At 35.4% G+C, this 24,481-nt stretch overlaps 7 protein-coding genes and 1 long non-coding RNA gene across 16 annotated transcripts; 4 read left to right on the top strand and 4 right to left on the bottom strand.

Annotated features, from left to right (window-relative positions):
* Positions 1 to 362: 362 nt before the first annotated feature.
* On the top strand, positions 363 to 3,969 carry AT4G02120 (CTP synthase family protein). Of its 5 annotated transcripts, NM_116444.4 has the most exons (21): positions 363 to 632; positions 709 to 788; positions 869 to 955; positions 1,044 to 1,212; positions 1,287 to 1,343; positions 1,441 to 1,505; positions 1,571 to 1,654; positions 1,724 to 1,774; positions 1,845 to 1,907; positions 1,982 to 2,028; positions 2,116 to 2,185; positions 2,252 to 2,314; positions 2,380 to 2,469; positions 2,557 to 2,595; positions 2,657 to 2,806; positions 2,891 to 2,968; positions 3,053 to 3,138; positions 3,221 to 3,269; positions 3,349 to 3,429; positions 3,509 to 3,602; positions 3,690 to 3,957. In NM_116444.4, exons 1-21 carry the CDS (start codon positions 515 to 517, stop codon positions 3,737 to 3,739), a joined length of 1,671 nt encoding a protein of 556 aa, NP_192121.2. In that variant the 5' UTR covers positions 363 to 514; the 3' UTR covers positions 3,740 to 3,957. The 5 variants fall into 5 exon arrangements, with proteins under 5 accessions (NP_192121.2, NP_001329021.1, NP_001329022.1 ...); NM_001340362.1 differs by having other exon boundaries at positions 2,116 to 2,314; NM_001340363.1 differs by having other exon boundaries at positions 404 to 632; positions 3,221 to 3,429; positions 3,690 to 3,969.
* On the bottom strand, positions 3,966 to 6,891 carry GATL6 (galacturonosyltransferase 6). Of its 3 annotated transcripts, none has more exons than NM_116445.2 (2): positions 5,398 to 6,891; positions 3,966 to 4,371 (listed from the first exon to the last, which is right to left on the bottom strand). In NM_116445.2, exon 1 carries the CDS (start codon positions 6,444 to 6,446, stop codon positions 5,406 to 5,408), a length of 1,041 nt encoding a protein of 346 aa, NP_192122.1. In that variant the 5' UTR covers positions 6,447 to 6,891; the 3' UTR covers positions 3,966 to 4,371; positions 5,398 to 5,405. The 3 variants fall into 3 exon arrangements, with proteins under 3 accessions (NP_192122.1, NP_001031573.1, NP_849285.1); NM_001036496.1 differs by having other exon boundaries at positions 4,002 to 4,374; positions 5,398 to 6,727; NM_178954.2 differs by having other exon boundaries at positions 4,352 to 6,717.
* Positions 6,892 to 8,239: 1,348 nt separating this feature from the next.
* Positions 8,240 to 10,705, bottom strand: AT4G02140 (uncharacterized protein). Of its 2 annotated transcripts, NM_116446.4 has the most exons (3): positions 10,523 to 10,705; positions 9,727 to 9,912; positions 8,375 to 9,634 (listed from the first exon to the last, which is right to left on the bottom strand). In NM_116446.4, exons 2-3 carry the CDS (start codon positions 9,880 to 9,882, stop codon positions 9,452 to 9,454), a joined length of 339 nt encoding a protein of 112 aa, NP_192123.1. In that variant the 5' UTR covers positions 9,883 to 9,912; positions 10,523 to 10,705; the 3' UTR covers positions 8,375 to 9,451. The 2 variants fall into 2 exon arrangements, with proteins under 2 accessions (NP_001319842.1, NP_192123.1); NM_001340366.1 differs by lacking the exon at positions 10,523 to 10,705 and having other exon boundaries at positions 8,240 to 9,634; positions 9,727 to 10,073.
* Positions 8,636 to 9,011, top strand: AT4G04065. The gene has a single exon (NR_141772.1). It is a non-coding gene; the product is annotated as an other RNA (long non-coding RNA).
* MOS6 (ARM repeat superfamily protein) lies at positions 10,188 to 13,332 on the bottom strand. 2 transcript variants are annotated; one of them, NM_116447.3, is made up of 10 exons: positions 13,029 to 13,332; positions 12,557 to 12,656; positions 12,375 to 12,466; positions 12,140 to 12,271; positions 11,828 to 12,013; positions 11,574 to 11,737; positions 11,408 to 11,486; positions 11,205 to 11,333; positions 10,987 to 11,114; positions 10,188 to 10,895 (listed from the first exon to the last, which is right to left on the bottom strand). In NM_116447.3, exons 1-10 carry the CDS (start codon positions 13,242 to 13,244, stop codon positions 10,526 to 10,528), a joined length of 1,596 nt encoding a protein of 531 aa, NP_192124.1. In that variant the 5' UTR covers positions 13,245 to 13,332; the 3' UTR covers positions 10,188 to 10,525. The 2 variants fall into 2 exon arrangements, with proteins under 2 accessions (NP_192124.1, NP_001328074.1); NM_001340367.1 differs by having other exon boundaries at positions 10,188 to 11,114.
* A 1,277-nt stretch (positions 13,333 to 14,609) lies between these two features.
* On the bottom strand, positions 14,610 to 15,376 carry AT4G02160 (cotton fiber protein). The gene has a single exon (NM_116448.2). The coding sequence runs from the start codon at positions 15,292 to 15,294 to the stop codon at positions 14,743 to 14,745; it is 552 nt and encodes a 183-aa protein (NP_192125.1). The 5' UTR covers positions 15,295 to 15,376; the 3' UTR covers positions 14,610 to 14,742.
* Positions 15,377 to 17,686: 2,310 nt separating this feature from the next.
* On the top strand, positions 17,687 to 18,476 carry AT4G02170 (cotton fiber protein). Its single transcript, NM_116449.3, has one exon. It carries the CDS (start codon positions 17,768 to 17,770, stop codon positions 18,281 to 18,283), a length of 516 nt encoding a protein of 171 aa, NP_192126.2. The 5' UTR covers positions 17,687 to 17,767; the 3' UTR covers positions 18,284 to 18,476.
* A 1,129-nt stretch (positions 18,477 to 19,605) lies between these two features.
* On the top strand, positions 19,606 to 23,320 carry AT4G02180 (DC1 domain-containing protein; the record flags this gene model as incomplete). The annotated part of the gene is made up of 2 exons (NM_116450.2): positions 19,606 to 19,698; positions 20,283 to 23,320. The coding sequence occupies 2 exons, from the start codon at positions 19,606 to 19,608 to the stop codon at positions 23,157 to 23,159; spliced, it is 2,970 nt and encodes a 989-aa protein (NP_192127.1). The 3' UTR covers positions 23,160 to 23,320.
* Between the last annotated feature and the right edge of the window lie 1,161 nt (positions 23,321 to 24,481).

The raw sequence follows: 24,481 nt of genomic DNA on the forward strand, positions 1-24,481 counted from the left end.
CCGAAGTAAAACAAGCATCACATTGTCTTAATTTATTTGTGCTATTTGTGAGAATTTCTCTTAAAAGTTTTGGTAAGATTTGAGTAGAATTTAAAACTACGTATATAATCGTTTTCGAATCAAGTAATTGTAAATATAGTTATTTAGGATTGATTATCAAAATTTACTAATTAGAAAATAATCATTCATTAATTGCTTTGAGTTTTAAGGGTGTGTTTATGCAATATTTTTAAATACTAATTAATAACATCGAGATTTTAGTAAAGATTTAATGTAATATTTGAATTTTGGAAGAATGATTGGTTGATTGTCCTAATATCTTATTTGATTAAATTGTATGTTTGATAAAGGAATTGGGAATTAAGACACGTGGGAGCTTACTAGTGGTAGAATATAATTGATCCTCGGAAGGAAGTCAGCCCTTTCCTTTCCCGATGAAAGCCAGAGTTTTGGTGTCCCTTGGTAGTTTCCAATCAGACATTAACACAAACAGTTGGTTTGGTAATTGGAAGAGATGAAGTACGTATTGGTGACTGGAGGAGTGGTGAGTGGGCTTGGCAAAGGCGTTACGGCGAGTAGTATCGGCGTGGTGCTTAAAGCTTGTGGCCTTGGAGTTACCTCCATTAAAATTGGTTTGGAATTTCTCATTTCCATTTCACGTTTGAGCCTTTTTTTTTGTGTTGATGTTCCAAATTTTTTGTTATGCAGATCCATATCTGAACACTGATGCTGGTACAATGTCCCCTTTTGAGCATGGAGAGGTTTTTGTACTCGATGATGGTGGAGAGGTTTTCTTGTTTTCATTTGCTTTCTTTGCATTGCTCATTGATAGATGCTTGTTGCTAAAGAATTATGCTGTTTTGTGAAGGTTGATCTTGATTTGGGAAACTACGAAAGATTTCTCGATGTGACACTAACCAAAGACAACAACATAACCACTGGGAAGATATATCAGGTACTTACTGAGATTTGTTAACGTTCGCCGGCTATGTATGTATGTAGTGACTAGTGAGATAGAGTAACTCGTTTTCCACTTTTACCAGTCTGTTCTTGACAAGGAACGGAAAGGCGACTACCTTGGGAAGACTGTTCAGGTTGTTCCACACATTACTGATGCAATCAAGGATTGGATTGAGTCAGTCTCTCTGATTCCTGTGGATGGAAAGGAAGGCCAAGCTGATGTTTGTGTTATTGAGTTGGGAGGGACTGTTGGTAAGAGCAGCTTTTGACCCATTTTCTGCTTTCTCGTTTCCACTTCATTACCCTTTTTTTCTGCTAAATCATAGGTGACATCGAGTCAATGCCTTTTATCGAGGCCTTGAGACAATTGTCATTCTCTGTTGGTAATGAATCCTCCTCCTCCTCCTCCTCCTCCTCCTCCTCCTCCTCTGCTTTCTTTCAGTAATTATGATGTATGTTGCTTCATATTTCCCTTCCTAGGACCGGATAATTTCTGCCTGATTCACGTGAGCTTGATTCCCGTTCTTGGTGTTGTTGGGGAGCAGGTACACACTATTTTCTTACCCTTTCAAAATGTATGGTAAACTTTAATATCCTCGGCTTTATGCAGAAAACAAAGCCAACCCAACACACTGTCCGAGAACTAAGAGCTTTGGGATTGACTCCTCACTTTTTGGCATGTCGCTCTGCTCAGGTATCGCGAGATCACTTGTAATTTTCATACCTTTGACAAGTCTTAGTTTTTTTCTTTCTTTCTCTGCAGCCACTGCTGGAAAGTACCAAGGCTAAATTGTCTCAGTTCTGTCATGTGGCGGTATAACTTTTATGTGAAGCCTACGTTATATATTTACTCAACGATTATATCACTTGATGACTTGTTACAGGCAGCTAATATTCTCAATATCCATGATGTTCCAAACATTTGGCATGTTCCTCTCCTACTCCGTGTAAGTTGGATGCTTTTTTTTGGCTCTTCCAAGATAAAGGAAATAGAATCATGTATGCTCTTGGCTTGCTGCAGAATCAAAACGCTCATCACTCGATTCTCAAACAACTGAATCTAACTAAGTTAGTCTCATTTCTTATATGGTCTTCATAAGTTAGCCGATATCACTTTCAGTGTAACACCAAGTTCAATAAACTCATCTCTTTCAGCGTTGCGACAGCACCTGATCTGGATAGCTGGAATAAGATGGCTGAAACTTTTGATAACTTGACAAATCATGTGAGTATTTACACTGACACATTTTCTTTTACAAGCCTTGACTTTTCTTATTTCTGTTATGCACAGGTCCAAATTGCTATGGTTGGAAAGTACATTGGTCTAACGGATTCTTATCTCTCGGTTGTGAAGGTAAACTTGGAAAGTGAATTTATAGACTTTGGTCTTCTACCAATCGCATTTGGTTTCCATCACAGGCCCTTCTTCATGCCTGCATTGCATGTTCATTGAAGCCACATATCGAATGGATCGCAGCTTCAGATCTTGAAGACGAAAGTGAGAAATCGGTATATGTTAATAATAATAACTAGAATCTTTCTGATCCAGAGTTAATATCATTGTTTTCCTTTTAAACATCAGTTTCTCCTTTGCAGACTCCGGAGGCGCATGCTGCTGCTTGGAAGATCTTGAAGGTGAGAATTTCAGTCTTAGAATTCTCTGATTTGATTTAGTTCATAAACTCTCCACTTGCAGAGCGCAGAATGCATTCTGGTTCCTGGTGGTTTTGGAGATCGTGGTGTGAGTGGAATGGTTTTAGCAGCCAAATACGCTAGAGAGAACAAAATTCCTTATCTTGGGATCTGCTTGGGGATGCAAATTGCAGTAATTGAGTTTGCAAGATCTGTAAGAAATGTCTTGGAATAACTTCAACTTGCTCTGTACTTTGGTAACGTTCTTCTTCTTCTTATTCTATGACATTGGTTACAGGTTTTGGGTTTGGAAAGAGCAAATAGCACTGAGTTCGATGCTCAGACATCTGACCCTGTTGTTATATTTATGCCAGAAGTATGTATTCCAAACATGTATGTATTCAGAAACCTATCAATGGAGTCCGTTCATTCTCTCACTCTTGGTGATATATTAACACAGGGCTCAAGAACACATATGGGAAGCACAATGAGACTTGGATCCCGAAGAACACATTTACACAACCGAGACTCTCTCACTTCAAAACTGTAAGTTTAAAAATTGCATTGAGAATCCTTCAGTTCACGGTTTTAAAGACAGCAAGTTGTTTTTTCTCCGGGCATTTACCAGATACGGCCAAGTTTCTTATGTAGACGAAAGGCATAGGCACCGTTACGAGGTAACCTAAGCTGGTCTAAGTGAATGTATCTATCTGTAGCAATGATGTGAATAAGGTTGTTTTTGTTTGATGATGTTAGGTGAATCCAGAAGTAGCTCAAGCACTTGAAGAAGCTGGTTTAAGATTTGTGGGTAAAGATGATACAGGGAAACGTGTTGAGGTAATAGAATATGAGATAAGAAAAAACACCATCTCTCACTCTCTCTCAATTCAAAATCCTTTCTTGTTTGTTTCAACAGGTGATTGAGTTTCAAGATCATCCATTCTATGTTGGAGTTCAGTTTCATCCAGAATTTAAGTCAAGACCCACTAGACCTTCTCCTCTGTTTTTAGGCAAGTCTTGAGAAACACACTTTTGTCTCATATTCCTGAAGACGGGACATTATTATTTTAAAAGCTCATTAGATTGTGATGTTACAGGGTTTATATTGGCTGCGAGGAAGCTTCTTCAAGCCCATTTAAGCAATTGAGTCGATGAAGCTCGACCTCTTTCTTCTTCATCGTCGTTTTACATTTTGTATATATTATAAGAAATGAATAAAGCTGACATTTATAATAAGAGCCTTAAATTGAAGGCAAGACTCACTTATTCACTCACTGACAAGTGAGAATAGATGAACAAAAAGAAAGATAATAAGAATATATTCATTTCATCTCATTTGGATAATAGAGATTAGAGAGGAGACAATTTCATTAGCCATTGAGTCATTATTATTAAACGAAATTAATCTCTCTTTTTGGGTAATTCTAATTATTATTTTTCAAAGAGAATAAGTATCTGCACAAAATAAGAAAGAATGTTTTTTAAACACAAATTAATGATAAAAAAAAAAACAGAATCTCATCCACATGAATAACCTAACTCTGATTGATTTTTTTTGTCCCCCAACAAAACAAAAAAAAATATGATCCAACCCGCCGGTTTGAAAATAAAATTCCCACATCTCAGTTGTGTCTCCGGTTTGGCTAAACCAAACCCATTTTATCGGCAAAGGGTTTTCATCTTCTACTACAAAAGCTACCTTTGATTTTCTTTCAGACTGGGCCGGTCAAGACCAATGAAACCTTCCTCTACTCTCTCCTCATATAGCACCACCATTCGCTGCTTTCAAAAATAATATTAGACATGGACAAATAAACCAAACCGAATGTACCGAATCAATGCAAAAGACTGAAACGAACTGAATCAAAAATTTGAAAATAATCGAACGGATATTAAATTCTCTAACCGAAAGAACCGAAACCGAATGGATATAACTTAAAATATTTTGGATAATAAAAAAATCCAAAATGTTATTTTTAGATTAAATAATTAAAAATACTTAAAAATATATTTAAAATAGTAAAAGTACTAAAAATAACTGAAAATATTTGAAAATGTCAAAAATAACTGAGCTATCTGAAAATATTCAAAACAAAATAACCGAATGGATATTGAATTTTAAATCCAAAAGAACAGGGACCGAACCGAAACTTCAAAATAACCGAATGGATACTAAATTTTAGAACCGAAAAAACCGATAACCGAATGGATACGAACCTAAACCAAATGGATAACCGAATCCCTAAGCTTAATTTGCATTTCCGTTTTTTTGTCATAGTAAATTTTAAAAATAATAAAATTACATACGTTTTCCCGGCTTAGTTTTATGTTTTATATGACGCTACAAATAAAATTTCTTAAAAAAAAATGTAACTATCTAATGGAATCAGATACTTTAGAAAAACCAAAAAAGAAATCAGACCCACATGTGATTAGAACATAACCCAGCTGGCTCAAGCCAATCAATAGTTGGATTGCAAGAGCCATTGTCACCTCTACAATGGGGTCCGAAAAAAAAGAATCGGTCCCCTTTGCTTTCAGACATATTTTATAAAGAACAAAAGAGAACGTGGGACACATATTTTAGATACCAAACACAAGAACCAAAAGAGTAACCAATTCTTGCAACTCTAATTAGCTGTGTTAATAGTGATGATGAAGAGAGTCTCTTTTCGCTAATGATACTACTAGTACTAAGTACTAACTAACAACACACAAGAATCTAGTGCTACAAGTACTGATGAACAAACTAAAACATAATAAGTAGCTATTAAGTTAAAAGTAAAGTTTGAGAATTTTCTATACCTGAAACGTCAATGCGAATGTCGATACAAGTCGTAAGGCGTCCATAATGCGTCTAAGGGACAAGGCCGTTTGGAATCGAGTCTTATCCAGGGCTTGCCACTACCAGACCAATGCAGCAAACTCACAGGACCAGGATGCAAATCACGACAGCTACCTCTAACATTGTCACCACCAAGTCCATGCTGGTTCCACCGGTGAGAGATGGGAGCCACGTGACCGGAGAAAACTAGAAGAAACGGTGGAAGCGAGCCTAGTTCGTAAATCCTCTCTCTTCTCTGAATCTCCATCCATTTCTCGATACGTTTCGTGTAACCACCTCTTCTCCATTTCTTAAGATCTATCACCATCACACCTGTGTTGAAGTAACATGGCTTCCTCCCTCTAAAGGTACCGGAGAATCTCTCCTCCGACCAGAATCCTCCGGTGAAGTATTTCGTGAAATTCGCGTGACAATACTCCGGAGCTCCGATTATCCTCGAGCCTAGGCTAGTTTTCCAAAGCTTAGCGATGTCATCGACGACGACAAGATCCGAATCCAAGTATATGACACGGTTAACACAAGGCTCCAGCAGATCCGCTAAGTAGCTTCTAGCGTAGTTCAGAGGCTGCTCGAGAGCTTGTCTCACGGAAGAAGAAATCAAACCACGAACTGTCTCAGGGGCAAAATCGTAAATATTGAATTTCAGTCTCGGGAAAACCGATCTCACCAGCGACTCCAACAGGTTTGTTTCCTCGGAGACGGCGATGAAGTGGAAGAAGACGCTCTCTGGACACACCGAGTGCTGAAGGATCGAGTTAACGGCTGCGATTGAGCCACGCAGGTACTCTACGTCTAACGTGATCGCCACGTGGACCAACGACGGATTGCAGACGCCGCCGGAGGAGAGACATTCGTCGCCGTTGTTGAACACCGCTGGAGCTTTTCTGAAGATCGGTGATGGAGAAGAACGGATTGCCGCCGCCGGAGGAAATGACTGAAGCGACGGAGATAACACGATCACTGCCATCGCGGCGGAGAATAATCCAGCAAATCTCGTTATCCAAAGCATTTCGAAAAAAGAACCAACGAAACCCTAGAAATAACCAGAAGAGATTTTTTCTTGGAGAGATAGAGAAGAAGAGGAAGAGTCCATTAGACACCGAAACTAGTCGGAGAAGCGCACCATAAGAAATCGTAAGAGGCGCAGGATAAGAAATGAGAGTGCCACACAAGTGCACTCTAAAACTTACCTTACTCTTCTTCTCTGCTCGGACGGAGCTCGGAGAAGAAGAAGAAGAAGAAGAATTTTTACGAAAAAAAAAGAAGAAGAAGAAGAAGACGAGGAAAGAGAGAAAGAGAGAGTGTTTATTTATTTTTATTTGTAATTACTCGTTTTGTTTATTGATTATTTTTATGGTCAACTTGGAATATATTTTTAATATAGTAAGAAAACAAATTAAATTTTGTGTAAGTGTAACGATTACGGAGAAATAAAGACAAGCTGTCATTGTCTGTCTTCTATATTAATTTTGATGCTATTATAACAACAACACAATCTGATTATTTTGGAAACGCCACGATTTACTTCTAGGGAATATACCAATAATTTGATTTCTTTCCATATTATATATAAAGTATAGTAAGAAATATTAATTGGATTAGTAGGGAAAAAAACATTTGAAGATGTAAATAGAATCGCAGTTACAATTTACAAAATGGTAGTTAGGTTTTTGATTTGGAGATAACACATGTTTATGTTTTGGTTTTGCATGCTAATATCAAGACAAAACAAAAAAACAAAAATGTACTAGAAACCAAGATCTGTCGAGTAAATTTTTAGTACATAAAATATTTAGTGTTATTAATTTAGTTGAGATTTGAGTATTTTTAGTGTTTTTTAGGCGATTCTATATTAATGCATTCTCTATAAATGCAATATTAAATTATTTAACTCACTATAAATGAAACTATAGAAAGTAATCTTACACAAAGAAAATAAGAATAAAAGCATGGAAATATTTAAAAATCTAAATAAACTAAAAAAGAAAACAGATACATTCCAAATTGTCATATCTATTACATAATTTTATCAAATTGCAATTTATATCCCATAACTTATTTGACAAAACAAAATCACTTCAAAAAAATATGTCATATTTTCATTGGGACCGGACCCCTTTGTCATCTACGTTAATACGTCGTCGTTTAGCCTGACACAATCGACACGACCAATGCGAATCTTAAATTTTTCCTTCGCTATGAAAAAAATCTAACACGTACGTTAACGTACATTCATTTAATCATTTAAGTAGAGAAGCTATTTTATTTATTTACTTTTTTATATCTTTACAAAACCACCATCATTAATCCACCACGTGTCCATTCCAAATGAAATAATAGAAAATCAAATTATCCAATTATCTATTGTTATGAAATGAATTTTTTTTTAAAGTCAATAATATATAGGTCCTAAAAAAAAATAACCTACGGTTTTGATTTTAATATTATTATAATAATATTTTTAATACATTAATTGTGAAATGTGTTGTTGTTGGTGTAAAAGCACATGGTAACAGTCCGTACGGTCTACGCCTCAGAACCTAATAGGCCCATTTACAATTCAGACCAGGCTGGCTTCCACGACCATCACTCCGGTCGTGACTCGGATTCTCACTCTGTCTCTGCCTCGTAGGTCCCAAACCGGACCCGTACCCGACTCATTTCTGTTGATTCTTTTACTTTGTGGGAACAAAAACAGTTTCAAGAGATTGAGACTTAACTTCTTCTTTTCTTGGCTCAGTAATATAGCTTCTTTTTTGTCCTTTTTTTTTATAGATATATCTCAACATAGATTCATTCTCTACTAAAATGTGACAATATTATATTGAATTATTGACACATCAAATTGAATTATACTCTTACAGTTTTCTTACCACTTAGTTTTGAGTAAAGTTGCAAAAATGTATGTGATCTTGAGTAAAGACCATTAGTTCTGCAAAGAAAACAACAAGAGCAAGTATGTTTTCCGCGTAGCCAACCGTTATTATCTTTGTAACTGTCGCATTTAAAAGATTTTGCTCCAAACGCCGTCTTTAAGCAGTGATTTTGATCATGTTTGAAACAATTTGATACCAGAAGATTTAAGCATGCTCTTTATATTTTGCTCTTTCTATTTAAGACTTTGGAGTGGAGTATTTGATGTTGCATATGGTTGTCAACTTTCCAATATAACTATCTGATTCATGTGTCGTACGTAACACCAGGGTCCAGGGATGATTTTCCATTAATTACAATACTCTCTCATGTCAGAAGACGAGGACCCAACAACAACAACAAGCACTAGCTCATCGTGACTTGAGAGCCGCCCTGTTTCACCAAACTGATACCAAAGACCTCTTACTTCAACTAACTCACAACACCCGTCGTCGTCCTCAACAATCTCACGCCATCCACATAAATGTCCTACCTCCATGAGCACCAACGCAACAACTACCACTCCACAGTCTCACCAAAGTGGATACACAAGGTTCCCACATACGCTTTACCCAAGTCTGTTCAGGGTGAAAACACAAAGAGGATGTGCGTTAAGTATATGGAAGAATTAGTTTTTCAAAGGCGGACGAAGAGAGTGCACAAAAGTCTTGTGATTTTCTTAAAATGTTTTTTTTTGGTTCTATGTTGCACCCAAAAAAGCTCTCTTTCTATACTATTCTAAGATCTCATCAATATCAACTTTGGAATGTGATTCTCTTTAAAATTTACAGCTTGTAAGGATGAATACAACATATATAAGGAATCTTGGTGAAGAACAAAATCAAAACCCTTTTGGACCATGTGAAAACTGTCTTATCGTCAATTCATCATTTATGCTCGAATCAAATCTTTAGTGCATAATCTCATAAACTCAAAAGTACGAAGACACAACACATTTCAAATATAGAGTAAAGTAGTTTCTTTAATCCGAAGAAGTTAAAGTAGAGAGTGTATTTAATTAAATTTTATTCTCAAAGCTAATCAAAAGTAAGCATTTCTGAATGATCTAGAAGGCCATAACGGCTAAGGCGTTTGCTGCTATTAATTTCGTTTCTGTTGGAAATTGAGATCTGCAGGTAGACCAACGGGAGTAGATTCAAGCTTGTGTGAAGTATCTCTGGGATTTTTTGGCGGAGAAAGCGGTTCCTTTACAAAACCGGGTGGTCGAATATCCGGTACATCCTCATCCGCTGGAGTCTTCGGGTTCGCTACATCATCCAAACCCTACATCAACAATAACAACATATCACAAACAATTTAGTTGTGACTTGTGACAGCTAAGCTTGACATATATAAACAACAAAGTCAAAATATACCTCGGGGTCTGATGGAAAAAGACTAGGCTCGTCTCCATCGTTACGGGCATGAATCTCTGGATCAGCGGTTCGACCAGTAGAAGAAGATAGTCTCTTCGCATGAAGACGACGACCGAGAGTAGAACGTGCTGCAGCAAAAGCTGGTGAAGACAGCATTATATCTGGCTATGTTGTTGTTCTTGTTGTCTGTTGGATATAAAACAATGAGAGTGTTTTAAATACACGAATTAGTCACATAGCCTAAACCCTAATTTCTCGCATATAGAAATTATGACCATGATAATAACCACTTAATCACCACTAATCTCTCCTATTTGTAATTAGACACCAAAGTACCCAATAAAAACTCCACATGCGTATATTGCTCTTGAAGTTTTGACCGTTGCCTCAAACCTCCACAAGCGTATATTACTATTTCTAGCTTCTCTGTTTTCTAAAATTGCGAGTAAAAATGATTAACTATTGAATAAAAATGTTTCTGGTTTAGTTAAGGCATAACTACGATTTTGTAATGGCACTAATATATGAAAAAAGGGAACTTTGTTGAAAGACGAGATGATGGCTAACACAGAATAATTGTTTCTCTTCCCCAAATGATTTAGTTATTGAGACAAACTTCCAAAAAGAAAAGAAAATCGTACTATGTTTCTTCATAGTTCATGTCCACGAGTTAAGGAGTGGGCATGAAGAGATAGAGAAGATTGATATTTCATCTTTGTGATGTTACCACTTTCGTTCGATATGTGGCTTACTTAAAAGTCCAAGCAACTTCTATGACCCAATTCAACTATTTTACCTTTCAAATAAAGTTGAATTGACCAGGAGGAACATTGGTGCTTCCGAACTGGAAACCAGATTGTGGAGCATGATTCTCGTCGTTGCCTTCTTCTTCATTGTCTTCAGTCCAAAATGTTTCGAGGATCTTCACGGCTTTGTCGTAGATATCATTGTTGTCGTGACTCTGAAGATTCTCAATCTTCTCTAACCCTTCTGCTTCGTCAATCATTTGAGCGTAGAGGTTGTCTTCTCCTGTGTGACCTAAGTTCTTCTCTGCTTCTCCAACCACGAGAATGTTCTCTAGTGCTTCTAAGCAAACCGTTACAACTTTCAGATCTGGGCAAGTAAGGAGATCGCATAGAGGTTTGATACAGCCTTGGCTCACCATAAACCTGAGAAGAAACAAACAATAAACACAGACGTGTTTTAGAAATGACCATTCTTTGTTAAGGAAACATTTCGTTTCGGTTTTTATGGTTTTACTTGATTTGATCATGAGTGCCACCAGAAGTAGCATTTGATATTCCCCAAGCAGCTTCTTTTTTTACTTCGAACTCTGCACTTTGAAGCACCCAAACAAGAGACTGGATTATACCTGCATCAATCACTGCCTGCACATACGGGTTCGAATAAAATCAGACACAGGAAACTTCAATTTTCGACTTTCTTGTTAAATGCCATATATTATAAACAAAACTCACTTGTATCTGATCTGCATTTCCAGCTGTAATGTTGGAGATAGTCCAGCAAGCTTCCTTCTTGATACTCTTCTTGTAATTGTTTTTTAGAAGGTTCAAAAGACAAGGAAGCGCTTGCTGGTCGAGAACCATCTGTGTTAGGAAAATAAGTTAGAGACATTTGCTTCTGAAAACTCGAAATCGAATGGTGAATGTATTATATGCACCTGAGTCTGTAGATCATCCCCGGTTACAATATTTCCAATGGTACGAAGAGCAGGAATCAGCACTGATGGCGACGAATGACTATACGGAGAAAGAGGAAGCACATAAATCAGATAACATAATCATGCCTGGCAATAAAAATTAAAATGATCACTATCAGATGCTTACCCTAAGAGCTGGATGAGGCGAGGAACAACTCCTGCTTCAATGACTGCTTGTATTTTGTCGTTTGAATTATCCGAGAGGTATGACAGAGCCCAGCATGCATCTGTGAGAACTTCTTCATCCATTGATTGCACAAGGCGCTCAAGAACTGGTAAAGCTGGTTGTGTCTGCTCGAAAAATGTTTTAAGTAACAAAATATCAGAAGCATGTTAAAAAATATTGTGGAGATTCAATAAAGTGTGTATATTTAAGGAAACCTGTTCAAATGCGGGTGGGGGCTTCCCTCTGCAGAAGTTTGATAATGTCCATGTAGCATTTCTCAGCATTGAAAGCTTTGTATTCTCATTGAATTGAGACAGAAGAGGTGTCATGGCACCGTAACTTAGGACTAAATCCCGGCATTTTGGTGAGTCTCCAGCAACATTTCCCAATGCCCAAACAGCCTATACTCAGTCAGGGAAAGACCAGAACTCAGAATGGTAACAGTCTCAATGAATTTCCACTTGATCCTAATGTCTAAGTGTTTCTTCTGTGACAATAACGATAACAGTGAGGATTTAAACATATACCTGTTCGCGGACATCTTCACTAGCAGAGCTGAGAAGTTGGATGAATATCGGGACAGCTCCACTTTCAATGATGACATTTGTGTTCTCTGATGTCCCTGAAGCAATGTTGGTGAGCGCCCAAGCTGCCTCAAACTAAAACACATTGCAGAAGTAAACAGCAAAAGCAAGTTAACAAATACATCAAACTAGTAACTATCAATATATCCAAAAAAAAACGACTGCAGCTGCGACTCACCTGAAGTTTGGGGAAGTCATCCCTGGAAAGAAACTTCACAACACGAGGAACAACACCAGATTGTACAACTTCATTGATAGGAGGATTTTGTTCTACAAAAGAAAAAACAACTGCTAAAGACTCTAACCAAAACACTGATTGTTATGTACTACTAGTAACGATCAATAACATAAATCACAAACCAATAGAAAGCAGTTTCCGCAAGAGATTTGTTGCCTCCAATTGTGAATTGCTATCCTCTGACCAGATTCCAGCAACCATAGCAGGTAGATTATCTTTTAACTGTAACACGAAGAGACACTATCATAGTCAAAAATCTCCTCTAGCTAAAGTAAATTTGATGATCTCCGTTGAGATATCAACCCTAATTCTCTTTACATGTCAAATTCAACACCGCTCAAATTCCCAGTCAATTAAACAGACATTAGTAACAAATACTCTCACCAAACAACACATACACATCGCAAGTTTTTGCAATCAAATACAAAATCTATGACCAAAAACAAAGAAACATCGCAAGAACTTCAAATCTAGAACAAATCGATCTCCAATTAGAAATTCATATGAAACAGAGACGATCTAATTGATCAAATCGGAACATAAAATCAGAAAAAACTAAAGGTGGAATCGTAAACAAAAGAAAGAATCACATACTTGGTTCGCTGAAGAAAGATCCTGTTCCGTTTGTCCCGTTGCTGAGCCAAAAGCCATAGAAGACGTAAATCTCTTCTTCTGCAAATTTTCCTCTCTCTTGTTCTTCCTGATCTCAACCAAGTTATCCTCTCGCCTCCGCCGTCCTTCCTCCGCATCGACCGCTACTTTGTACCGATTCCGTCGCACCTCCGTCTTCGCGCTAGGTCTGAGAGACATCGCCGCTAAAATCGAATCGAAATCGGAAGAGAATTAACGATCGGAAGATTATTTAAACACGCCAAGTTCGATTAATGAGAGAGTGATAAGGGTTTTGGAGTTTGATGCGAGTGTATTTATACAAGAGCGTGTACTTAGGAGGCCACGATTCAGGAGACTTGTTGTTAATCCAATATTGCCCCTAAGTTTTATCATTAATAACGAACCTGCCACTCATATTTTTTTTCTTTTTTGAAATTTGAATCTTAACGTCTCTCTGCCTTTTTAGGTATGTATACACCGACTACTAATTATGGATTTGTTTTCCTTTATTTTCTCCACGCAAATATTCTTTTCTTTTTCTGCAGCAGCAATACTCTAATTTGAAGAGGCTTTTTAAAGCCCAAATAAATTATTACATAGGCCAAACTTGGCTAAAACAACGTAATTTACAAGACTGTACTCTAATTAAAAGGGGTAAAAAGATCAATGTGAGCAACTGAGCATTATGAGAACTTTACTAATTAGATGCTTTACTATTCAATGCATCTTGGAAAGACGAGAACAACCATATTGCTTGAATTCCTTTCAAATGAGAGAACAACTAAATTGATTTCTTTCTATTTGTGCCATCTTATAAACTTGAGTGAACGACCTCTATTCCCCTACGCAGTTTCACATAGTACCACAACTACACAGATTTAGAACTTCGTTTACAGTCAACACAAAATAGAAGGTAAATTATTATATCCTCCTAAATCGAAAGTTAGAGAATTTAGTCTCCACAAAACCAAATTTTGTAGTTTATTATTAGGTTAACGTCATAAACCTAATGCCAAACCAAAAATCTAGTATAATAAACCGAATTGCAACCGATTCAATTTACTCTCCACATCATAAACTTCTAATCTCTCTTCTTTAGCTTCCATGTCTCTGATTTTCTCTTCAAGCAAATTGGATTCTCAAACCAATAGGAAAATTCTAAATTATATTGGATTGTACCCATAAGTGAATTATAAACTTCTACTTAACTCATTATTGGGTTTTTGGTTCAAAAGAAAAAAAAGAAAAAAACGAATTGCTTGAAATATGACAACAACAAAGGCTTGTAGCTCAGAGTCATGTATATGACACCCTAGGAAAACTGCCAAAGAAGCTCAGAGTCATGTATATAATTTGCGTACAAATTCATCATCTACTATATCACTCACAAGAAGCTAGCTGCAATTTGGTTCTAGCATTATGACTTGAAGATGATATATAGTAAACCAAAATGACATCAGTTTTATAAATATATTTTAATATAGTTTGCGTACAAATTCATCGTCTACTATAAAAGTATACAATCAAGACTAACTGAATACAATATATATATCATTACTTAAATCATCGAAATAATAGACGAAAAAAAAAAATCATCGAAATAATCAAAGACAAACTCTGTGCACGTCTCCATGCATATATGTATACTCATGTAATATGACATTATGCTTCAGTGAATAGAATTACAATGTGCGATTTAGACCATCATCATCTCTTTAGCTTTGTAACGTTCTGTATAAGCCTGATTTTGCATCCTCATCTGTTCATAAAATCTCACAATAAACTCCTCAGCTTTCGCATCAATCATCTCATCACCTCCATCATCATTACCATAATTTTCATCATCATCATCATCTTCATCAAGACAATCCATATCTCGCAACGACTTTGCTGATCCATATCCCGAGATTCCCGAAGAGCAAGAACTAGACGTCGCCGTGAGAACCTCAACCATCTCCGATACCTGATCGTCACTACTCGCCGGAACTTCATCCGTCACCGGAGAAGATGATGGTGGTAGTATCGTAATATTAGACGACGATGGAAGTACCGTAACATTGTCGTTTTTCAACTGCCCAAAGGACTCGACAACTCGCCGCCAAAACCCGTTATTAAGCGGCTTGCTCCTCCTCCGACGCCGAAGCATGTATAAAACGACACCGATCACGTGAAAACCACGTGATCGTTTCTTCTTCTTCATATTCTTGATCTCTTCTTGGCCACCATTAATCTGATTTTGAATTTCCATATATAAGAATTAATGGTGATCAAAAGGATATTCAAGATGGGGAGACTTTTCCCTGCGATGAGCAGGGAAGAAAGATTTTGAAAGAAGATCCCAAGGTTTCTTGCATACAAACCAAGTCTATTTATACTTATGAAAATAAATACATGCAACCACTATTTTTAAAGTATTGGGTGAAAACTATAAGATATGAAGAGTTTTGGGTTTAATGGTGGAAGTAAAAGCTGTCTCTTAAGAGAGATTTCACGTCATAACTAGAAAAGACAGCGTGCTCTTCCTGTGTTAATCGTTAGTTACGGGAACAAGAAGTTAAAGAACAGCTAATTATTTTGGTAATTGCTTCCTTCTTTATTTTATTTTTGGGTTCAAAAGTTGGTGCTTCCTTTATTTACCTTTTAAATGTGGATATAGTTCGGAAGCGTATAACAAACCTTTGCTTATTTGCATCAAGCTTCCGAGGCTCATTCACGACTTACACGAACTATCACTTAAAAAATAAATATAGTCTGCATCGCTTAATTTGAATATTAACATCAGTTATAGTTGATGTACATAAATTTTACATTACTTATATAAATGAATTTAGAATTGGTGATGCAAATATTTTGCCTCACTTGAACTAAATATTTATATTGCTTATTATAGTTAATAGAATAAAAGTTTTAGTTTCATGAGCTCAGGATAGAAATAAAAGAAAAAGAGATTTTCCCTGTTTATGGATCACTTGAATAATGCTTGTTTTTTTGCCCTAACGGATGATTAAGAATTATTCTTTCCTCATGTTTCAGTGATTATATTTCATAATAGAAAATTAAACAATACCTGATATAAAGGAAATTTAACCAATCATAAACATCATAAAATACTATATTATGTTTTTATAAAATACATGTCAAAACGGCGCTTAGAAATTTTGTTTTATAAAACAAGGCTTGGGTGGTGCAAAGACTTACATATGAAAATTGTTTTTTTTTTAACATCATTGTTGTTCTTTTTTTGTTTGTCGGTATCGTTGTTAATCTTGTTTCAAAAGAATATCGTTATTAATCTTTGTAAAAAAGAATGGTTATATATATATATATATATATATAATTAAGAATATAAATATTTTATTATAAATAAAATAGATTAAGAATTACAAAAAATAGATCTCATATTATATATGGTCCAAAGAAGACTAACTAAACAATGACGTTGTCAAAATCAATGAAACGATAAAACAACAAATATCTACTATTTTACATATAAAAAAAAGATACATGAATCTGTATATTTCTAAGATCCGACAAAGAAAACGCACGTTACAGTATCTCTGGAAATGGAACACGGTTTCGTGGAAACTAGAAACTACAATAAGGAGACAGCCGCAACAACATGATTCAACGGCACACAACTAAACTAATCAAGCCTTCCTTATCTCCCAAGTTTTTTTTACTAGACCTCTAATTACTTTTAATTATAGTCCTTCTTTAATTAATCATAATGAAAGTTCCATACAATATTTATGTATTTGTTTTCTTCTAAGAAATTAATTACCTTCGCAAGTTCAGTAGTGATCCAGCTTACCAGATTATTATAGAGTTGCAACTATTCGTTTATAATATTATTCAAAATATAATTGCATTTCGTAAAAGACAAAACAATTTAAACTCTTTCTAGTCAGTCATAAATTCTCTTAACTCTTTTGTTATTTCTTGGTTGTAGGCTTGTAGCATTTACACAATTTGGTAAACCATTATGTAACGTAATTAACATTTATATTTCAATAACAATTTTTATATATAAACAATATCTAAACGTAACACATCTGGAGACAGAAAACGTGAAACTAATAATTAGGTGAAACCAACAAAGAATACTAAAGATGTTGAACGTATTTACTTTTAAATTAAAAAGCACAACAGACGAAATAAATCGAAAAATGCGTAATTGAGAAACAAAACGGCTAAACACAGCTAAGATATGGTCCACGTCCAGCCGTGACCCACATGAACTTATTTGTAATTTTTTCGTAAAATATTATTAACAAATATTTTTTTCTTTTGAAAAATTATGATAAACAAATTTATATGATGTATTATACATAATTAATAATACATATTGAAGCATGTAAGGTTTAAAAAAAATTCGGATATTAGTGTCTATGGAATTTTATTACTTTTTAAATCAACTATAAAACTATCTTTTTAAAATAATTCATACAAAGAAATACTTTAATTAAGGATTAAATAATTAATGTCAGTCACGTAGGATATTATATATTTTTGGAGTTAAATGTGATAATTTATTTTTATTTGTTACTCCGCGTTGGGCAAAATTGCAAACAGCAAGCAAAAAGCTGCATACCTTTGTGTATATAATACACATACACACACAATCATTTCATGAACCATAAGCAACACACAACAAAAACTTCATCATCAAGGAAAAAGAAAACTCATCTCTGATCAAAAATCGAGAGTATAATAAATCATCAATGGCGGATTCGTCTCAGAAGAAAATCAGAAGAAACGCGATAACACATAAAGCATGGAGTCTCATGAAGATGGCTCTTCTATGGGGAAGAAAAGGTGGAGTTTTCAAAAAATGGCCATTGTTCGAACTACGTAGCTTGTTCTTCAAGCATCTCAAAGCCCTAGCTCATCATCATAGTAACGGTGACCGTTATTACGGAGAACGCCAGCTTTCCTTTGATGAAACGCCGTTATTTAACGTCAAGAAGAAGATGCATTGTCCTACTTCGTCTATGAGGTTCCTCCTCCTCCCCTGCTTTGCTCCTCCCGTAGATTTTGACTATGACTTTGAAATGGACGGTCAAGATTATTCCGACGAGGTACAATCGTACGGTTACGATGAATCTTGTTCGGAAGAAGAGAAAGGGGTGGATGTGAGAGCAGAGGAGTTCATTGCTAAGTTCTATGAGCAGATCAAGTTGCAGAGACAAGTGTCTTATTTGAAATACAAACAACACAACGACGCCGTATTATTATAGATTTATGATGATGGTTTTATTTACTAATATGAATGAATGCAGCTTGTTTTTGTAGATAACTGAGTCTATATATCATCTAATTACAACAACAAAAAGATGTTTCATTTTTGATTTCATATGTACTTCATTTTCCTTTTTTTTTATGAATTTCCTTTTACCGTATTGTTGTTTCAAACAAATATTAATAGATAAGTAGTACATTGTTTGTTAACTGGAAGTCAGTACCCAATTTGCCCCAAAACCTAAAATATTAGTCAAATGCAGTACGATGCAATCTTAATAGTTTAGGATAGGTGGGCGCAATCTAGATTGAATCATCCAATCCAATCATATATATAATTTAATTCAAGTTTTTTTTTCAATCTTCCTACACAAAAAATAACAAATATTACCCGTTTTGGTAATTTAATATAGAGAGTTAGGGCATCTCCAACCCTATTATATTTTAGAGTAAAAATGCAAGATTCTTCTCCAACCCTACTTTATAATTGACTCAGAGATTTCTGCAGATTGACTCTATATATAGAGCAACTTTATTTTTGAGTTCAACTTTTTTTATTTATACTTTAATCCCTCAAATTCAAACTTTTTTATTTAATACATATACACATAGTTTTATAAACTTAACAATCAAACAAGTACTAAATTTAAAATAAACAACATAAGAAAACTAAAACATAAAACTAATAATTTAATAGTCCGGTAAATTGTTTGTAGATCCGCCAAACATCATTTTTTTTTGAATCTTCAAATGATCTTTTCGTTGTGCACTTGTCTTCTTTAGTTCTTCTAAAAGTTTTTTTATTTCCTTCTTCTAAGGTGTTGATAACCGACGTTGTTATATGATGTAATTTTTTCTTAATAAATAATTAGTGTTTAATTCAAATTATATCAAATTTTATGGGAATTTTGCAAATCTATAATATATGAGGTCAAATTGTAAATTATATAATTAAAAGGTATTAGTATATAAAGTAAAAATAGAATATTTTTAAGAATATTATTTTTTAGAGTAGAAATCCTAACTCTATTTTAAAGTAAGATATAAAACTATACATTTGAGATGTTCTTAGATACGAATTTACAAACCATCCTAAATATCAAAACTAGTTAAATAATTAAAATTTTCCAAGGTACATGTCACTATAAAAACAGCCAAAAGCTTTTCTACATGCTAGTGTAGAAACTGACCCAAGAGGTATCATTAGGGGAATCCAAATTCAAAGGGGATACATTCATCAAAAGCAGTTGGTGAGCCTCCGTTTTTTCTAGCATCATCGGTCTTCTTTGCGATAAAAGATGCAATGAGATCTAGAGCCGAGATGGGTCTTATCAACCAATGGTTTCCACTGGACACTCTTGCAACTCCAGAGCGTATCAGGATGGCTTGTTTCGACGAGTTTACTTCTCCTTTTGTAAGTTTAGATTTCTGCCCCAAGCTTAGTGTTTGAGCTTTTAACTTTCATCCGCAGGGAAAATGTTACCCAAAACAGATGAGTATGCTATTTGGATAATAATCTACAAATTCTATTCCATCGAATTAAAAATTCCAAAATATACTCTCTTTTTTTTTGCATGTAAGGATTAATTATACTATCATTTTACATCCTAGATCTAGTGACTTAACTTATTGTTAACGAGTAGTTTTCTGATATTAAAAGTAACTTGGAGATGAAATTATTTGGGCGAGGGAACGGGGACAGTTGGCCTTTTAATTGCTCGAAGACAGCTAATAATCAAAATTAACTATTTCTTACAAGTGGTTCGTTTAGTAAAATACTAATATGATTAGTTATATTGTCACTATCATACAAAACTAAAAGTCTGACATATTTAATTATAACTATCATTTTCATAAGAGCATCGTTGAGATTAACAAGAGAAGACTTTTGAGAGATAAAAAAACGTGAAAGGAGCATAGCTTTCAGATTTGAGATCCAACGTTTTTCTTCTTCTTCTTCTCTTCATCTTCTTTTTCTTCTTCTTCTAAATCTCGTAGTATATGACCATGGATTCTGAGGGAGTGTTAATGCCGTTGGTCCATGAACATCTTATGATGCCTTGGAATGATCTAAGGAAAGGTGATTGTTGTGGACTCTCGAAAGCTGTCAGTGTTGGTTATTATTGCAAAAGCTGCGATTTTTTCGCCCACAAGAAATGTGGCGAGTCCTCCGAGTTTATCCAACATCCATCTCACCCCAATCACACTCTTCAGCTTCGAAGTAGCGAAGGCTGTAATAGCTGCAATTTATGTGGAAGGACCATTAGTGACCTATTCTATCGTTGTGATCTCTGTGATTTCGACGTGGATCTATATTGTGCCAAGTATCCACCACCAGAGGTTATTGACATTCCTGAGACGCATCACCACAAGCTCAACCTTCACAAGGAGTTGATCGAGTTCAACTGTGATGCTAAATGTGGGAAGATTACTGGTGCTGAGTTTCCTTACGTATGTTATGAATGTCAATTACCTTTCCATGTGGATTGCGTATGGCGGCCATCGGAGTTAAAACACCCATCAGAGGTAAACCATTCTTACCACTCCTTACACCCTCTTAAGCTCCTCTCAGGTCAATTACCGGATAATTGTGATGGAAAATGTCGTCTTTGCGCAAGAAAGATTGATGATAGATTGTTCTATCATTGTTCTCCGTGCAACTTCACCTTGGATCTACGTTGTGTTTTAAACCCACCACAACAATCTCTTCTGAATTTGAAAGCTCATGATCATCAACTCACCCTTCTCCCAAGACTCTTGTCATTTACATGTAATGCTTGCGGGTTGAATGGAGATCGAAGCCCTTACACTTGTGTTCAATGTGATTTCATGATTCATCAAGATTGTCTTGACTTACCACGCGTCATAAACATTAATCAGCATGATCACCGTGTTTCTCGAACTTCTGTTCCTGGTGTTGGAAATTCTAAGGGAGTGTTACTACCGTGGTTTCACAGGAAGCATATAATGATGCCTTGGAATGATATGAGGAAAGGAGATTGTTGTGGAAGTTTGGAATCTGTCACTGACGGCTTCTATTGCAAAAGCTGCGATATTTTCATCCACAAGAAATGTGGCGAGTCCTCCGGAATTATCGACCACTCATCTCACCCCGATCACACTCTTGAGCTTAACCGTTATCCTAATAAAAGTTGCAATTTATGTGGAAGGTCCAAAGGTGTGAATGTATGCTATCGTTGTGATCACTGTTACTACCAATTGGATCTATATTGTGCCAAGTACCCACCACCAGAGTTTATTGACATTCCCGAAACGCATCACCACAAGCTCACCCTTCTCAAGGAGCGGATTGAGTTTGATTGTGATGCTAAATGTGGGGAGACTGGAGATGGGTTTGCTTACAAATGTCCTGAATGTGATTTATTCTTCCATGTGGATTGCGTATGGCATCCGCCAGAAGTAAATCACCCTTTAGAGGTAAACCACTCTTACCACCCCTGGCACCCTCTTAAGCTCCACACAGGTCAACCACCACACTATTCTGATGGAACATGTCGTCTTTGTGCAAGAAATATTGATGATAGATTGTTTTATCATTGCTCTCCGTGCAACTTCACATTGGATCTGCGTTGTGTTTTAAATCCACCGCCACAATCTCTTTTGAATTTGAAAGCTCATGACCACCAACTCATCCTTCTCCCAAGACTCCGTTCTTTTACATGTAACGCTTGCGGGTTGAGTGGTGATCGAAGCCCTTACATATGTATTCAATGTGACTTTATGATCCATCAAGATTGTCTTGACCTTCCACGCCTCATAAACGTTAATCGTCATGATCACCGAGTTTCACGAACTTCTGTTCTTGGTGTTGTAAATTCTGTATGTGGAGTTTGTCATCAGAAGGTGGATTGGACTTGTGGAGGTTTTTCTTGTCAGAGGTGTTCTAGCTATGTTGTTCATTCGAAATGTGCTACCAGAAGAGATGTATGGAACGGGAAAGAACTGGAAGGAGTACCTGAAGAAATAGAAGATATAGAGCCATATGTGGTAATAGATGACAATACAATACAACATTTCAGCCACAAAGAGCATTACCTAAGACTCCACGTTAATGATGTTCTATGTAACGACAACAAGCGGTGCAAGGCATGCACCCATCCCATCTTTCTTCAATCCTTCTACAGTTGTATGGATTGTGACTTCCTTCTCCACCAAAATTGCGCTGGATTTCCTAGAATGAAAAGGCATGTGCTACACAATGAGCGTCTTACTTTAGTTACTAACGAGACTAAACTCTTTCAGTGTGCTCCTTGTGATAGATGGTCCAATGGTTTCAGGTACCAACATGGATATAAGTCACTCGATCTTCAGTGTGGTTCAATATCCGAGCCATTTGTCCATCCAAGCCATCCCGATCATCCCTTATATCACACTTTACTGGATGGAAGGAATGAGATTTGTGATGGCTGCAAAAAGAGTTGGTATTATGTGCTAAGTTGCATTGAAGATGATTGTAGATTTGTCTTATGTTTCAAATGCCTCACTTTACCACAAGTGGTAAAGCATAGAGTTGACGATGATCCTCTCTTGTTATGCTATGGCGAAAAGGCTTGTGGTAAATACTGGTGTGATATTTGTGAAAAGGAAACCAATCCAGAGACATGGTTCTACACGTGTAAAGATCATCAATCTAGTATGCATACAATGTGTGTGCTTGGTGACTCTGTAGGGATCATGCCAAAAAGCACAATAATGGGTTGGTACAAATATTATGAGGTGGTGCTCAATAATAGTATATCTCGTCCAGTTTGCGAGATGTGCAAGTCGCGTTGCATTTTTCCTACGATCATGAAGATTCTTGAAGCCTCAAATGAATACGTTTGCTCTTTAGCATGCGTCCTAGAGAGGGGGTGAAGATAGACGGTTAAAGCCCTCAATTGAAATAAAATACATGTGAAACCAGGTTTTTCTTTAAGATTTCTTGTATTACTTTATTTTGCACGTTCATTTCCATTTATGAGTTTATTTCCTTAAATGTATTGTCTAAGAAACTTGCAGTCTTAATTTGATACTAGATTTTAACCCGCGGTATACTGCGGGACGATTTATTTTCTAAAAATAATATATATTAAAACTTATAAATTTTATTTTTATAAAATATTTTTATTTTATAAAAAGAATTGTTATTAAGTAACGCTATACCACGAATCCATGAGACAATTGTTAAAAAACTGAAGTTTTAACCCCTATTAAAACAGCACTAGATTTTAACCCGCGGTATACCGCGAAGATAATTTATTTTTTAAATTAGTATATATAAAAGTTTGCAAATTAAATCTATTTATTTTTATTTTATAGTTTACAATTGATATTAAGTAACGTCCTACCAAACCCGTCTCGCCAAATCCGTCCCGTAAAAAAAAACCGCGGTACACCGCTAATTTAAATATATAATTAAAATAAATATTTTATGGGATTGAAATTGTATTTTGGTTTTTCAAACAAATATTTGTTTTAAATAGTTGCCAAAATCTAGTTCAAATTTTGGAGAAAAAAGATTTATTGGATAGATAAAGAATGTATTTAGGTGTGTTTTGCTCATTTTAAGAGATTGCAATTATATTTTTGTTTGTCAAACATTTTTTGTTTTAAATAGTTGCTGAATATATTTGGAATATTTTTAGTTTGTTAATCAATTTATTGCTGGAAAAAATCAATAATTAAAAGCCAATGGCAACCATTGTAAATAAGTCCCAACTCCAAGATTTATTTTACAAAATAGCTGCAAAAATGTATATATAGATATTAATAATATTTTAAAATTTTATAAATATTGATTCAAATACATCCATCGTATAACCTAATTCCATAATAAAACCCGTTCTATAATTTCTTTACCCGTCCCGTGTTTTTTTTTAAAGTAGTAATTTTTAAAATTTAAGAATTATTTATTATATATAAAAGTTTTGCAAATTGTATCATTCTCTAGTACATTTATATTTTATTGTTTAATTTTATATATAGTAACATCATACATACCACATAACATTTTTGGTTTTATATAATCTTTTCTAAATTAGGATGATTTGATATGTTTAATATTAGTGGTCTTAAGAATAATTAATTAAAGATTTAACCCGTATTGAAACGGTGGATTAATTATATTTTACTTTTTTATTAATATTGATTCAAAAACCCGTCCCTCCAAATCCATCTTGCCAAAAAGCCATTTATTT

This window comes from Arabidopsis thaliana, chromosome 4 (genome assembly GCF_000001735.4).
Source record: "Arabidopsis thaliana chromosome 4, partial sequence".
Taxonomy (NCBI): domain Eukaryota; kingdom Viridiplantae; phylum Streptophyta; class Magnoliopsida; order Brassicales; family Brassicaceae; genus Arabidopsis; species Arabidopsis thaliana.

What these genes read in the sequence shown, in the direction of transcription:
- AT4G02140 (NM_001340366.1), bottom strand. Translation starts at nt 9,882, where the DNA reads ATGCTGTCTTCACCAGCTTTTGCTGCAGCACGTTCTACTCTCGGTCGT. An exon ending in TTTTTCCATCAGACCCCGAG is followed by an intron (nt 9,635 to 9,726) that starts GTATATTTTGAC and finishes TTGTTGATGTAG; the next exon opens with GGTTTGGATGATGTAGCGAA.
- MOS6 (NM_116447.3), bottom strand. Translation starts at nt 13,244, where the DNA reads ATGTCTCTCAGACCTAGCGCGAAGACGGAGGTGCGACGGAATCGGTAC. An exon ending in GTGAAGATGTCCGCGAACAG is followed by an intron (nt 12,014 to 12,139) that starts GTATATGTTTAA and finishes GACTGAGTATAG; the next exon opens with GCTGTTTGGGCATTGGGAAA. An exon ending in CCCCACCCGCATTTGAACAG is followed by an intron (nt 11,738 to 11,827) that starts GTTTCCTTAAAT and finishes TTTTTCGAGCAG; the next exon opens with ACACAACCAGCTTTACCAGT.
- GATL6 (NM_116445.2), bottom strand. Translation starts at nt 6,446, where the DNA reads ATGCTTTGGATAACGAGATTTGCTGGATTATTCTCCGCCGCGATGGCA.
- AT4G02170 (NM_116449.3), top strand. Translation starts at nt 17,768, where the DNA reads ATGGCGGATTCGTCTCAGAAGAAAATCAGAAGAAACGCGATAACACAT.
- AT4G02120 (NM_001340362.1), top strand. Translation starts at nt 515, where the DNA reads ATGAAGTACGTATTGGTGACTGGAGGAGTGGTGAGTGGGCTTGGCAAA. An exon ending in ACAATTGTCATTCTCTGTTG is followed by an intron (nt 1,344 to 1,440) that starts GTAATGAATCCT and finishes TTCCCTTCCTAG; the next exon opens with GACCGGATAATTTCTGCCTG. An exon ending in TGGCATGTCGCTCTGCTCAG is followed by an intron (nt 1,655 to 1,723) that starts GTATCGCGAGAT and finishes CTTTCTCTGCAG; the next exon opens with CCACTGCTGGAAAGTACCAA.
- AT4G02160 (NM_116448.2), bottom strand. Translation starts at nt 15,294, where the DNA reads ATGGAAATTCAAAATCAGATTAATGGTGGCCAAGAAGAGATCAAGAAT.